At 39.6% G+C, this 13,579-nt stretch overlaps 1 protein-coding gene across 5 annotated transcripts in view; it reads right to left on the bottom strand.

Moving 5' to 3' along the window:
* Positions 1-13,579, bottom strand: part of EZH2 (enhancer of zeste 2 polycomb repressive complex 2 subunit) — a 75,280-nt gene that overhangs the window by 2,991 nt on the left and 58,710 nt on the right. For all 5 annotated transcript variants that reach the window (XM_090049966.1, XM_090049968.1, XM_090049970.1 and 2 more), the window contains 7 exons: positions 12,229-12,472; positions 11,234-11,403; positions 10,426-10,520; positions 4,922-4,962; positions 3,696-3,821; positions 2,366-2,544; positions 477-572 (listed from right to left, as the gene is read on the bottom strand). In XM_090049966.1, coding sequence (XP_089906092.1) covers positions 477-572; positions 2,366-2,544; positions 3,696-3,821; positions 4,922-4,962; positions 10,426-10,520; positions 11,234-11,403; positions 12,229-12,472 — 951 coding nt within the window. The remainder of the gene's footprint in view (positions 1-476; positions 573-2,365; positions 2,545-3,695; positions 3,822-4,921; positions 4,963-10,425; positions 10,521-11,233; positions 11,404-12,228; positions 12,473-13,579) is intronic.

The raw sequence follows: 13,579 nt of genomic DNA, 5'->3' as shown, positions 1-13,579 counted from the left end.
ACAGCTTAACTCCTACACACAGCATGGGGCCTAGAAGCCCATTAGGCTGACAAAGTGAATCATTCTGCTTGAAGCCCCAGATTTGCTTGAACTGCAATTGCTTCTCAGATCCACCCAGCCCCTGTCCTCACAGGCCCGTGGCATTTTATGAAATATCTTTTCAATAGACAAATGCCAATTTAACAAATATTTTTGGTAACAACTGCCATTCACAAGATTAAGATTCCCTGGAATTTCAAAGGCCAAATATGTAAAACCTGGTGCAAATTGCTACAAGGAATTTCATAATTCCTCAAAATTGGTAGTAAATCTGGAAACTAAACCTTAATCTGAGAGGCATTAATCAGTTTTGCTTTATATTCAGTTGAAACAACATACCACTGTGCTCCACAAACACTATTTAAAACATTTTCTTACTTGGGCTGGCAGAACTACACCAATTAAGCATGTGCTTGAACGGTATCATCTTTCCTTACCTCGCCACAGTACTCAGAGATGAATTCATTCTTCTGTACAGGATCTTTGATGAAAATCCCCCAGCCTGCCACATCTGAAGGTGCTAGCAGCAAATGCTATTGGATGGGGGAAAAGACAGAAAAAGCCTGACTTGCTTAGCCTCAAACCTACATCATGTCCCTGAGAGGAGACAAGCTGACAAAGATCAAATAGCTGTAACCTACACATGGGCACAAGTTGGGTTGGAAGGAACGAAAACTGCACATGAAGGAAGACAGAGCTATCAAAAGAGCATTTCAAGGTAGGAATCCATTGGTTATAAATCCAGAAAAGATGAACCAGAACTGTATGTGGATATAGTAAACATACATAGCGCAGAATAAAATATCATGTTTTCTTGCATGCTACATGCCCTTGAATATAACTTGCACTCTATTTTTAGAAGGCTGCAAAAAGGAATGGGAAAGGGGATTTTTACCATTAAGTATCAGAGGGATGGCGTTTGCCAGGGCTGGGGGCTATGCAACAGTGCAAGCCCAATCCACCACACTGGCATTGGGGTCAGGCACCGGGCCCCAATCCAGCACACTAACTCCAAGAACGTGCGCTAGGTCCAACCCTGTGGACTGGCTCTGTCTGGAGCCATAGGCCAAGTCAGGGGCTGTGTGATGGGTCAGACCTGTGGTCTGGAAATTTTGGGGAGGGAAAAGGAGCTGTGGCAGGGTTAGTTGCCATTGCTCCCAAAATTGCATCCATTAATGCTGTCACCCCTCCCAATTTCTAGACCAGGGGCAGGCAATTATTTTGGGTAGAAGGCTGCTTACTGAGTTTTGACAAGCCATCGAGGGCTGCATGATATAAGGGCAGATAAATATTAATTTTCTAAATTTTTTTTAGGGGCCCCGCAGGCTGGATAGAGTGACCTGGTAGGCCACATCTGGCCCCTGGGCTGCATTTTGCCCACCCCTGTTCTAGACCCATTGTCCTTGGATACAATGCACACCCTGATTTTCCCCAGCTGGTTGTGGGGGGGAGCAGGGTGCAGGTTATATGCAAGAAAATGCAGTAAGAAAATTAAGACTTTTTTTAAAAGTCTACAAATAGAAGTTTAGTTCTTACTTAATGTTTTCTCTGACTGCATGCAGATGGAGTAGAGCAGTGGCTTTCAACTAGCAAGATATAAATGCAGCTATGGGGATAAAATGGGAGTGCCTACTGGCCAATCAATCACACTCCACCCTCTCCCTTCAGTATTCCTGGCACCAAGCAGCTCCAGTTGCTAAAGTGTACAGTGCTGTGGACAGGTTAATTAGCTCTGCTAAGAGACTGAGCTCATTAAACTCAGGTGCCATGTCACACAAACACTGTTCCATTCCAGACCTACTGTGCAGAGCTAGCTTAGGCATGTCTGCAGCATGGCTATAAAGAGATCAAGAGGAAAAATGGCCGGGGGGGGGGGGGGCAGAAGGTAGTATGGTGGCTGTAGACCATGAAATCTAATAGATTTAGGAACAATGTTGTAGAGAAAAAGGGTTTATAAACTATCACTTAAGAACAACGCGTTGTTTTGCAGCCTACAAGAGAAGAGTTTACATACAGTCACACAGGAGTTAGTACTGGAAGACAGTGACAGATGCTGTACTCCACTACAGTTTAAAAATTCCTGTGTTGTGGTGGTACACACTGTGAGGACCTTACGACAAGAGGTAAATTGAATGACAAAGCAGGTAAAAGTTACTCTGTGTTAGGCTAGGCCTTTGGCTAGCCACTGAAAGCACTGGAAAATTTCAAGCACTATTATGGAAATACTCGGACACAACCCCTCCCCCACCTCCCCTGCCCAGACAGCCAACAGGAAAACACATAACACAAGACAAAAGAAAGGGTTTGTCTGGAGAAGTGTACGTACCTTTTTAGATCCTCTTTGAATGCTGCAGTTCTTGCAAGAAACATTTTTGCTGTCCCAGTGATCAGCTGCTCCACACGTAAGACAGAGGTCTGGATCACATTCACGCACAGCCAGATAGCATGGACACTGCTTAGTGTTGCATTGTGCTTTACAGCGGCATCCAGGAAACCTGTTTTGGCCTTTAAAATGGAAACAGTAAGCAAAATGGCTGCATGCAAGAAAAAGAATCCTACCGTCTGCTCCACATTGAAGCCAAAGCTAAGATAGGCTGCTACATAGGCTTAGATCTCTGAAAGAGTACAAGTCCCTTAAAAAGCTGAAAGAAGTTTCAGAAGTTTTGAATTCTGGTGCTAGAGGAACAAGCTAAAAGGACAGAAATGCTTAACAATGAGATATTACAAAAGATAACATTGGCTGGAAAATGACCTGCAACTACAGGAGCCCAGATGTAAATCTAGTTTTGTAGCTTTTGTAACAATCTTAAAGGCACTTCTAGTGACACTGATGCTACATGATTAAGAAAGAAGAAAAAAAAAAAATCACCCAAGAAAAGTAGAAGGAGCCGCATGGATTGAAACACAGTGAATATGGCATGGGACATAAAATAGAAAATGGGGCTATAGGGCCATGGAATCTCACGTCTCTAGAGGAAAAAGAATGTTATAAACTATTGCTTAAGAACAACAGACTAACAACCTCTTACATTACATCAAAGTGAATGCCCCAGAACTAGCCAAAATGCCTGTGATTCCCAAATGTTACAATTCATCAGTGCTTAAAAGCAAACGTAAAAGTGAACAGAGCACCCATCAGTGGTTATTAGGAGTGAATTCTTCTATAGTCTCTTATAGAGAGAAGCAGTACTCCTGCTTCAGAAACAGAAAAGTGGGTACAGTAGCTTCTTTGTAAGGCCTGACTAAAGAAATTCAATACTCCCGGATACTGCTCCCCTCCTACAAGCACTTAAGTACACGTACTTCATTCTACACATCAGCAGTCCCATTGAAATATATACTTAAGCCCTGATCCTCCAGCCATTTAAAATTTACATGCTTCAACCACCAGGTCTTAAAAAGTCAAGCAACTACATTTCAACTTTCTGTAACACTGCCGTGGAATACTCAGACACACTGTGCCACCTGTGAATTCTGAACAAAACACTCCAAGCAGGTAACCCACACATATAAATAGCCTGGTAAAACTTCCCTGAAAGCATATGGTCATTATTGATCATTTGTAGTCCTTTATTTTCCAATAGTGAGTTTACATGTCAACCTAGTAAGACTGAAGAGACTTCCAATTATAGACACCTTTCCAAGTTATTACTTACATTCTGAGCTGCACTGACAAAACTTCTCACAGAAGTTTTGAGCAATCACACATGGACATGAGCTGTCACAGGGCTGACGTGGATGATCACATGGCTGGTAGTTGTAAACATGATTAGATGATCCATCTGAATAAAAATAGTAATATTTTGAAAAATTGAAGAGAGCGAAATAACTATACATTATTTATCCCCAAATTTCAAGGGGAAAATTCCTTTGAAGTCCCTTCTTAAAACTCCCTTTAACAACAGAAAGTCTATCAAACTTACTCATTTCTTCATTAGAAAAGGACACTACACCAAAACTGCACCATTAACAAGAAGCCTGTTAATAATTACTCAGTTGATTGCTTCCTGTTAAACCTTATCCTTCTGTCACTTGCCATTGGAATTTAACAATCTTGTCTACAAAGGAAAAGTGACAGACAGAACAATAATAATAGTCTAGCTCCCTGAGTAAACACTGTTCTAGAGTAAAAATGATTTTATTCTGGCACCATATGGAAAAATCTCCTAATAAAGCAACCTGTAGTCTTGTGAGGGGTATCCGCCTAAGAATCCTGGTACTGACACTAACCTGGCATAGCAATGCAAATATAGTTCTGCTGGTCAATTTATTGGTGCAAACAAGCTCTAAGAACTTTAAGGCAGGGAAGGACCACATATATAGCTTTACCTGTAAAGCATTTAGTAGGCTTTGGGCCCTAAACATGTATTTGCCTTTAGTGCTTAAGTAGGTTTAAGTGTATTTGCACTATTATGTTTATTTCTGTGTAATAACTCAGCAGCTTTAAAAAAAAGTCTCCAAACAGAAGATTGCTCTTTATTAACCTATGGAGTGTGCCCCCTCCCCTGCCAAGACTCATGAATTTTTAGAGCTGCTTTAAAAAGTGAACTTATTTTTGAACTAATGCAGCTCATCACCATTCCAGCAGTGACGTTTTAGCTACGCTGCAATAACAAGGCCACTCTGAAGCTTTAGGAATTGACAGCCTCCTCCCCCTTTAGCTGTATTATTACATAAACTTTGTGTGAATAGCTTCATAAAAAACATGATTTTCTGTCCTTTCTGGATTGGTAGCGAGTCTACTATTTCCAGTTTCGTCGTGACCCCTGATTCCCCATGGAATGCACATAATGGCCTAACAGGTTTAACAAAACAAAAACAAAAAAAAAACAGTATTAGGAACTTAAAAGTTCAGGACAAAGTTGAATGGAAAGATGCTAACCCTTTTTCAGCTGTATCTTTCTGCAATGAGCAGCCCACAACCTGCAAAAACACAAAACAAACACAAGAAGGTTGACAGGAACTCCTCCTGTATTGGGCTGGGGAACGTAGCTGCATCTATGCACCCACAAAGTCTGGGAAAGTCTTCTGCAACATGAACAATCTTCCAATATTTTAAAATTAGAAGTTGTTACAAGAGAATCCCCACAATATCCCAGTTCATTGAAAACATCTGGCAACAGCCTTTTTTGAGCAGTTCCTCCCACAATCTCCCTCTGGACCCAGAACTCTCCAGGGAAGATTCCCACCCCACTCTTAAAGGCACTAAGACCAAGGTAGTGCTGTTCCTTCACACTGCCCTGGAGGAAAACTGAAAGAGTTTGCAGCCAGAGACTCCAGCTGGTAGGAGAGCAGCAAAGGCAGCTAAAGAAGGGACCTTCACACAGTCATAGAACTTACTACAGTTGTGACTGGACTTTCCCTTCCTTTTGTTAAATCGGCCGTTTGGTTCAACTCCTCTTTCTGTACCCCATTCCACCCTCAAAGTTCTCTCACTTCCGCTTCACTCTACACTTAGGTCTCATCTCCCATGGTTTGCCACCACGGCACTCTTCACTCTGTACTACACCCTTCTCCCATATGTGAGAGTCTTACCCATTTAGATTTTAAGCTCTTTGGAACAGGGACTTTAATTATTCTGCGTTAATTCAGTACCTAGCAAAATAGAGCCTGAATTTTGCTTAGCCCTCAGCCAGCACCTAACACAAGTGATATTTACACTTTAAAAAGTGGGGTTTTTTAATCCTCCTTAAAAGCTGTGGCTCCAGAATACACAGAATTCTTTAGCAGTTGAGACTAACTCAACTAAAACATCTTACCCACACAGTTAAACTGTTTGCAGTCAGAACTTCCTAAACTTGTATTTCAAAGGGTTAATTTGTAAGCATTAATACCTACTTTTTTGTAACAATGGAAAATACTGCTTATTTGCTTCTCAGTAGGCCTCTATTTCAAGGCAGAGTTCATTACTGTAAGTGTAATAATGCTGATGATATGTAATGAAATCCCCATAATAGGTTCAAAACATTTAAGAAAAATGAGCCACAATATCTGCATTTATCTCCCATGAAATTCACACTCAAATGTACACATTTTGAAAAAATAAACTTAGCAGTTTAACCAACAGCAATTATTTAGTTTCATTAATCACTGTGTTAGGTCAATTTGGATTCTAATGAATGAATGCCTTTTCCCTTCTTGCACACACAACAGCTTCAGCCAAACATAATAGGATTCTCTACTCAAGACCCCTCTGATAGCTCACCAGTTGCATCTTGTGTCCCATTAGTTGAGTCTCTCGCAGGTAACTCTGGCTTAAAACACTTTTTTCTAAAAGGAACATGCTAAACAACTGTTTTTAATCAGTCCTTTGTCAATTTTGTAAAAAACCTGAACTCAAATAATATTATTCAAAAACAGATTTGGTTCCTTGTTAGGGTGGGCCACTCCAAATTTACTGTGGTAGAAGGACACTAATGTGCATCAATTCAGCAAATGGAATCTCTTTTGGATTTGACTTTTCAAGTAACTAAAGGGAAGAATAAGATCTTTAATCAAGAAATTAAAAGTTTTCATAACCAAAAATTTCATTTAAGTCACTCTGATCTAGATTTTAAGACATGGAGCTTGTAGCAGATACCACATTGCTGAATGATATTTACTCCAAAGATGAATTCTTCCTTTTGGCCCAAAAGACTCTAGCAATCACATCTCTACAGGTAATAGCTACAAAAAGTCTACAAGGCTCTTTAGTCCACTTCTAATCAATATAAGAAGTCCATGAATTAGGAATAATCTAATTATAACAAAACAAATTAGTGCTCTGAAAAGGTCCAAGTGTGCCACCCAATTTCTAGTGTAATCCTGCTTGTTATACATGTTCTACTATGGTAATATCTTCCCAAACCTCTAAATATGCATATTAGCAACAGTATGCAAAATAGAGTATACAAGTTACCATAGCAACATTAACTATAGCAGAACATGTATAACAAACAGGGTTATACAAGATAAGGCTTGGATTTTAGACAAAAATTAAGAGAAAAAGCCCGATTAAAATGAAAGATTACCTAACCTGCAGAAAACTTGATCTGAAGGTTTGTGATGAATGCCAAACTCACTGCCTCAGCTAAAAGGGGAGGGCCCAGAAACACCATTTTGAGACAAGGGATTAAAGGCATATTGGGACAATGAGTTTCACAGCTGGAGGAGTGAGGGAGGGGACAAGACACAGACTACAGATCAAATTAGGGTTTGAAGGGGAACAAGCGGGGCTAACAAGACATCCAATTATGCACCCCAATACTACAATGATGACCAGCAGTATATAGCCCTAAAGCAGAGTTATTAATATGGTAACTTTCAGGAAATGTATGACTCGGAAAGTAAAGCCTGCCTGGAAGAACTGCAAGTTTCCTCAGATGTTCTGTATAGCTGATGTCTGAACTTTTACAATACTAGGACTGTAGTGAATAGTGGAAAAAAGATTTATTTCTTGCAAGTCTGTCTGCCCTCTATTCTTCCATTCTATCCAGCAACATAAGACAACAGTTTTGCTTCAACTACTAGGAAACAAGAAAGATGTCCATTAAAATGATAAATTCAACACACAAGAAGCAGCAGGATTTTGTTTCTGCCACTGCCCAGGTTCTGCTTTTGAACTCAACAGTTTCTTTAAATGTCCATTATCTTTCTCCAGTGGGATGCCAAGTAATTTGTGCCAAGATTCAGCCATACTTTTTGCCAGATCACAGAATAAAGTTAATAAAAAAAACAAACAAACAACAACCTGCGGGCAGATGCCATGGAAAACCAAGCCCTGGAGAATGAGGACAAGAAAAAGGGAAATTCTTCTCAAGAACAACTGCCACAACGAAGAGGAATCAAGCGGGAAGACTACAAATTACAGCTGGTCCTTATCAATTCAAAAAGGCAAGAGAAATTGGCAATTACTTGGAAACAGATGCACTAAATTTCTGATTACAAGAATGAACAACAAAAGTATAGAGCTTTTCGCTCCTTCCAGTCTATGCTCATATATTCTTTTGAGGTTACAAAGTTCTCTCTTTAGCCAGTTTCTTATATTGCTCTCACACACCTGTCTTGTGAAAATAGACGCACATAGCAGATTCGATACGACCTACAATGGAAGCTTATGTTCAAAATCCAAGTGAGTCATAGACAGTAACTATAGAACTAATATTATAATATTATAAATACTAATGTTAAACAGAGTGCAGTCAATATATACTTTTTCATCCTCTCTTTATTCAAAGTTTTTTGCCATTTGTAAAGCTGTAATTATCTCTCTACCAAGCAGTCCCCATGTTTCTTTGGCTGTATGTGGGTTGAGAATGCCCTTGTGTTTGACTTAAGCTGCTGCTTACATATGAAGAAAAATGTTACCCATTAAGTCTTTGACATAATTCAGTGAAGAATCAATTTTCCCTCCAATGTGATATAGTAAAAACATTAAAGCTGTTACAAAATTACCCATCATTAACACACATTATTATTGATACTGGCAAACAATCAGGAAAAAACCCCCACTGGCATACAGTATTTTCAAGCCTTTTTTTAATGAAGTCAAAATCTCCCAACCAACATTAATCTGTTGGTTAACTGATATACAGTCTATTCCAGCTTCAAAAATGGTAACTGAGGCAATTGGTTTTGATTTTCAAAGACACGGTACAACAATATTTTATAGCAGTGGTTTCAAATTCATCCAGTCCCACAGGACAGATGAGGGTCACTGAGTGGGGCCAGTTCATCAGGGAGCTGTGTGCACCACATGCCCCTAGCCAGAACTGTGCACCATGTGCAAAGCAAGCCCGGGAGTACTCAGTACTCTGCTCCAAGGAAAGCATGTTCTCTTCTAGCTTCTCACCGACTGATTTTTTCCCCCACCCAATGCCAGATGTCTATCCTACAAGTAGGCAGATAGAAATTAAAGCCCTGCAAAAGCTTCTCCACCACAATCAGAGGTTTCACTAAGCATGAACATCAAGAAATAAGTGGGGAAACAGCCAGGACAACTGCAAGGAACAATAGTAAGAATGAATAAAGGGGTGGAAGAAAGCCCTGTTGGAGGTGTGTGTGCTTGGCATAAATTTTAGCTTATTTATCTTCATTTTTCTCTCAGCCTTTTAGGACCACACAAAACTGTCTAATGCAGGACTGGCCAAGCGGCAGCCCACAGACCACATGCAGCACAAGGACTCCTGCCCAACCCCCATTCCCCACATTACTCCCGTTGTGGCGACAGCTGAGGTCTCTGGGCTCCCCCTCCTCCTTCCATCTTCTGCCCCTGCCCCAGGATACCAAAGCTACATGCATGGCAGGAATTACAGGGTGCCCAGGGTGGGAAAGGAAGAAGTAGCATGTGCGGGAGCAGCAGATAGGAGCTAGCCACACAGCTTGCCTGGCTGGAGAATAGGGCTGCACGTGCAGCTGGGATAGAGCGGGGCTGCCAGGGAAGAGGGGATGCCTGCATGGCAAGCAGCCTGCGTGGCATGTGGCTCTGGCGTCTCAGAAGCCCTAGTCTAATGCAGGCTTCTGTTAGTTCCAAAATTATAACTAAAAAATTGTCTGCAGCAAAAAAAGGTTATTCTGTAAAATAAAATAATGCAGCAGTAGAAAGATGAAGGAAACATTTAAGAGTTTTCTTCTCTCTGCATTTCAAAGTTTAAATTTAATCAACTTAGTTTTGAATCGGCTTTCATTCCTAAGAGGAACTTCCTCATGGCTCTGCCTTTCACTTAATGTAAGAAAAGATAAGCTACCATATGATCTTTGTTTGGCCCTGGAAATTTAGCAACCTACTGTTATGGAATACCTTTACCTGGAATACCTAGCTAGTAAGTAAGCTAGGCTATTTGAGCATACATAGGTGGCAAGTATTATTTCTTTCTTTCTTTCTTTTTTTATTTTTAGAGGGAGGTTGTATGCCTTAATCTGCAAGCACAGCAGGACTTAGTATTCATGTATGGCAAATGATGTAACGAATGTCAATATAAGGAAACAATCTGCCATTAGCAAAACATATTGACTGTTTAAATCTGACCAATACATGCAACCACAACTTAAAAAATAACATTATAAAAAGGTAAAAATATTATAACCAATAGTCTTGGAGTATTGAATTTCTAACCCTAGCTTGAATTTACTAGCTTCAGTACAACAGGACACTTTAAGAGTCCGTTAACACTAACTTAGGTATTTTATAAAAACAAATTGTTTTTGTTGTTACGCTTTTAAAAGTAATACTTCTGAATGAGACCAAAATAACTGAAAAATTGGACAAATCAGTTTCATATCTGCAGGTTTTGCTTTTTTGGGACAAAAAGGAGCTAGGGAAAAAATAAAGTTATGTTTTCTCTTCCAATATTCTTGTTTACCACTGATTCATGTTTAACATCTACATTTATTTAGTAACAGATTTACCTGTGTTTCCTTTTCTTCTTTCTTGGAGGGGTATCAACATCTTCAGCAGGAGCTGGAGCAATAATACTAGATTCCTTTACTCTAAACTCATACACCTAACAAGAGATACCATAACATATCCACGATGAATCTCTCACTGGTAGAAAATGTCTCATTTTCTACTTTAAACGACTTCCTCCAACATTTTACAAATTGTATCCAATCACAATATCACCTCCCTGTGTATCTAAAGGTATGCAAACAATTTACTGCAGGGTAGAGGTGGGTGGGGCTTTATCATAATACATCAGCTGCACTCCAATACTGGTCTCTGGGTATGCTCTTACCCTATGGTAAGTGGAAGCTTAACAGAAATTGCTTTCCCTTCTTTAACTGAGGACTAAGCTACCATGGATCTGCTTCACTTACCACAAGGTAACATCATGCACATGGGCACCTTCTGCAGAACACCTAAAAAATATCAATAAAATCCCACCCCTTTTGACTGAAGGTAAATTGCTCATATGTCTATACCCTAAGGCTTACTTTATAATTTTAAGTTTGGGTCATTTAAGAGCAGATATTTATGCAAAATTTAGATAAATACAATTCCAATAATATATTAAAGTCTCTAATATTTACATGTTTGTGGAATTAACTTCAAATGACAGCATTCTCAGGAAAACCAATATAGTTAACAAATGTTCTTTGAGGAATGGAAATAGTATTGATGTTTTTCCCTCCAGTCGGGGGGAGGGGGGGCGGGGGGGGGGGGTGAGGGGGTAGAAATCACATGCTGCCATCTCAGTGAGCCTTTTCCACTTCTTACCTGCCTACACGTTTTGGTCCCAATTAACCTGGCAATTGCACAAAAGTTGTCATAGTAGGTGCCAATAAGAACTCTGAACATTGAGGCTTCTGCACCACTCCACTCCACATTCTCAGGAGGCTCAATATTTGGCTTCATCTTAATTGGTGTTTGACACCTAGAATTTGCTTCTGCAACAATCAAAAGATATCTATCAGTTTAAGCTGGTTTTACAATTTAACGCTTTCCATGAACCTTCAAAAATATCCAGTCATGGATTTAAAATATGAGAATGAAGTTCTGTTGTAAAGTATCTACAATATTTTTCCAGTGGAAAAACGCAACAAATTGAGAAGCCTTCACATACCTATTTGAGAAGCTACAGCCAGATAGTGGAAAGAACTGAGATAGCACAGTGTAAAATAACTATTCTGAACTTTCATCATAGGACTCTGTGACAAAACTACTCATACGTGGTCTTCTAAGTTCAAGGGTCAGGAACCTTTTCTCCATGTGGGCTGCAAGTATGCACCCCCTGGTGTGGCCAGCTGCCTGCAGCTGCCCTTACCACTGATCCCCAACTGCTTTGTAGCAACAGCAAGTACAGACACAACAGAGCAGCAGGCTCCACAGTGTGGAGAGAGAGGATGGGCAGCATATAATGCAGCCCTGTGCCACAGACCACGTCCATATAGACTTGACCTTTGTGGGTTGGATCCGACCTCTTTGCAGACCAGATCTAATCCAGAGCCATTTGTTGCTAATCCCTGATCAGTAAAAAGCCAACTTAGATTCAAAATACATAGGTTTTAAAGCTGGTTTGCAACTCTCTGAGCCCTCCTCAAAACTGCATACTTAAATTCTGCCGTCTTCTAAGTTGTACATTTGACTCTTTAACATTATCATTTCCTGACTACTGAGTCTGTATGTAACAATCACACATTCCAATGAAATACTTCATAATGAATTATTTAACAAGTTTGTGGCTCCTTTATTAAAACATTATTCAGCCTTACCAGAGGAGCTGGATGTTTCATCTTTCTTCTCCTCTTCTTCTTTATCATTATTTTCACCTCCAGTTTCAGTTCCAGCCTCCCGGTCACTATCAGTGTCCTTTGATTCCAACACATTTATTGTTGGTGTGCTGGGTCTACTGGTGTTGTTATTTGGAAGTCTTCCCCTTCGGCGACCACCTGGGCGCTTTGGTGGTGTTTTAATACGCTCAGCAGTGAGTGCAGCTGCAAACTCCTTTGCCCCTTCCTATGTAAAACAACACTAGAGTTTTCAGGTTATGCATTTGAAATATTTTAAATTTGTGGGTAGAAAAAAAGATGGGAATGAATGCTGAATTACTTCAGGCCCAAGTCTGTATTTTTCTACGTTAATATGCATTTTACAAATTTAAACTTCAGCTAAAATGTTCACTTTTTTATTCATTTATATATTTTTATCTGGGATGCTTTTGTGATTCTATTCCAATGAAGGCTCATTGAAAATATGAAGGTTATCATTAGTAGAACATATTTAGAGATCCAATTTTATTTTGTTTTCCCTTTAACCAAACAGATGAAAAATAATTTGAGGGAAGAAAAATATTTTCCTGCGCAAAGTCCACTATGAAGAAGAGATGCTAGGAACTATCAGAACATAATGACTAAAAGTGGTCTAATTTTACACAACACTACTTGTGCTAGTTGTCTTTGAAGTCGCATGGAATCTAAGAATGTATTTTAAATGATGTATAGATTACAGAATTATATTTGGTTTATTCTGTTGAACAGCTAACCTGAGAAAAGTGTAAAGAATGGAATGGAAACTTTATCAACTTAGGGCTGATACAGTCCAAAAGCAGATGGCACTTTTTTTGCCACATTAGCTTCATCAGGATGCAAAAACTGGGAAACCTCTCTGTTGAAGAAACAACGTCTCCAGTTTAGAATTTAAAATTAAACAAAAAATAATTTAAATTATGCCCCCCCACCATTCATAAACTGCTAAAGTCACAGATGAGTAGGGAAACTAAGGTTTGGATGGATGCAACACCAATCACAGGGAAAGCTGTATGTACTGTCAAAAATGCCCATTTTTTAAAAATCTGAGCCTAACATTGTGCATCTTACGCAGGTAAAACAAATTCAACTTCCCAATATGGAGTTACCAGTCCTTGATGCTAACACCCTTACTCTCACAAAAAACAAAACACAAAAACCATGAAACATTTGACTAAAAGTAATCAGCACCTTAAATTTGCATCTCCCAGGACTCCTGGCACCATGTGAGAAACTAGTCACCAACGTTTTCCTAAACACCCTTGCTATACAGCTAAATTAATTCATCGTTTCATACATTAATTCGTTTGACAAAAAT

This window comes from Crocodylus siamensis, chromosome 5 (genome assembly GCF_052110815.1).
Source record: "Crocodylus siamensis isolate JL-2025a chromosome 5, ASM5211081v1, whole genome shotgun sequence".
Classification (NCBI taxonomy): domain Eukaryota; kingdom Metazoa; phylum Chordata; order Crocodylia; family Crocodylidae; genus Crocodylus; species Crocodylus siamensis.
The sequence above is the reverse complement of the archived record's forward strand: the minus strand, read 5'-3'. Positions and strand labels throughout refer to the sequence as shown.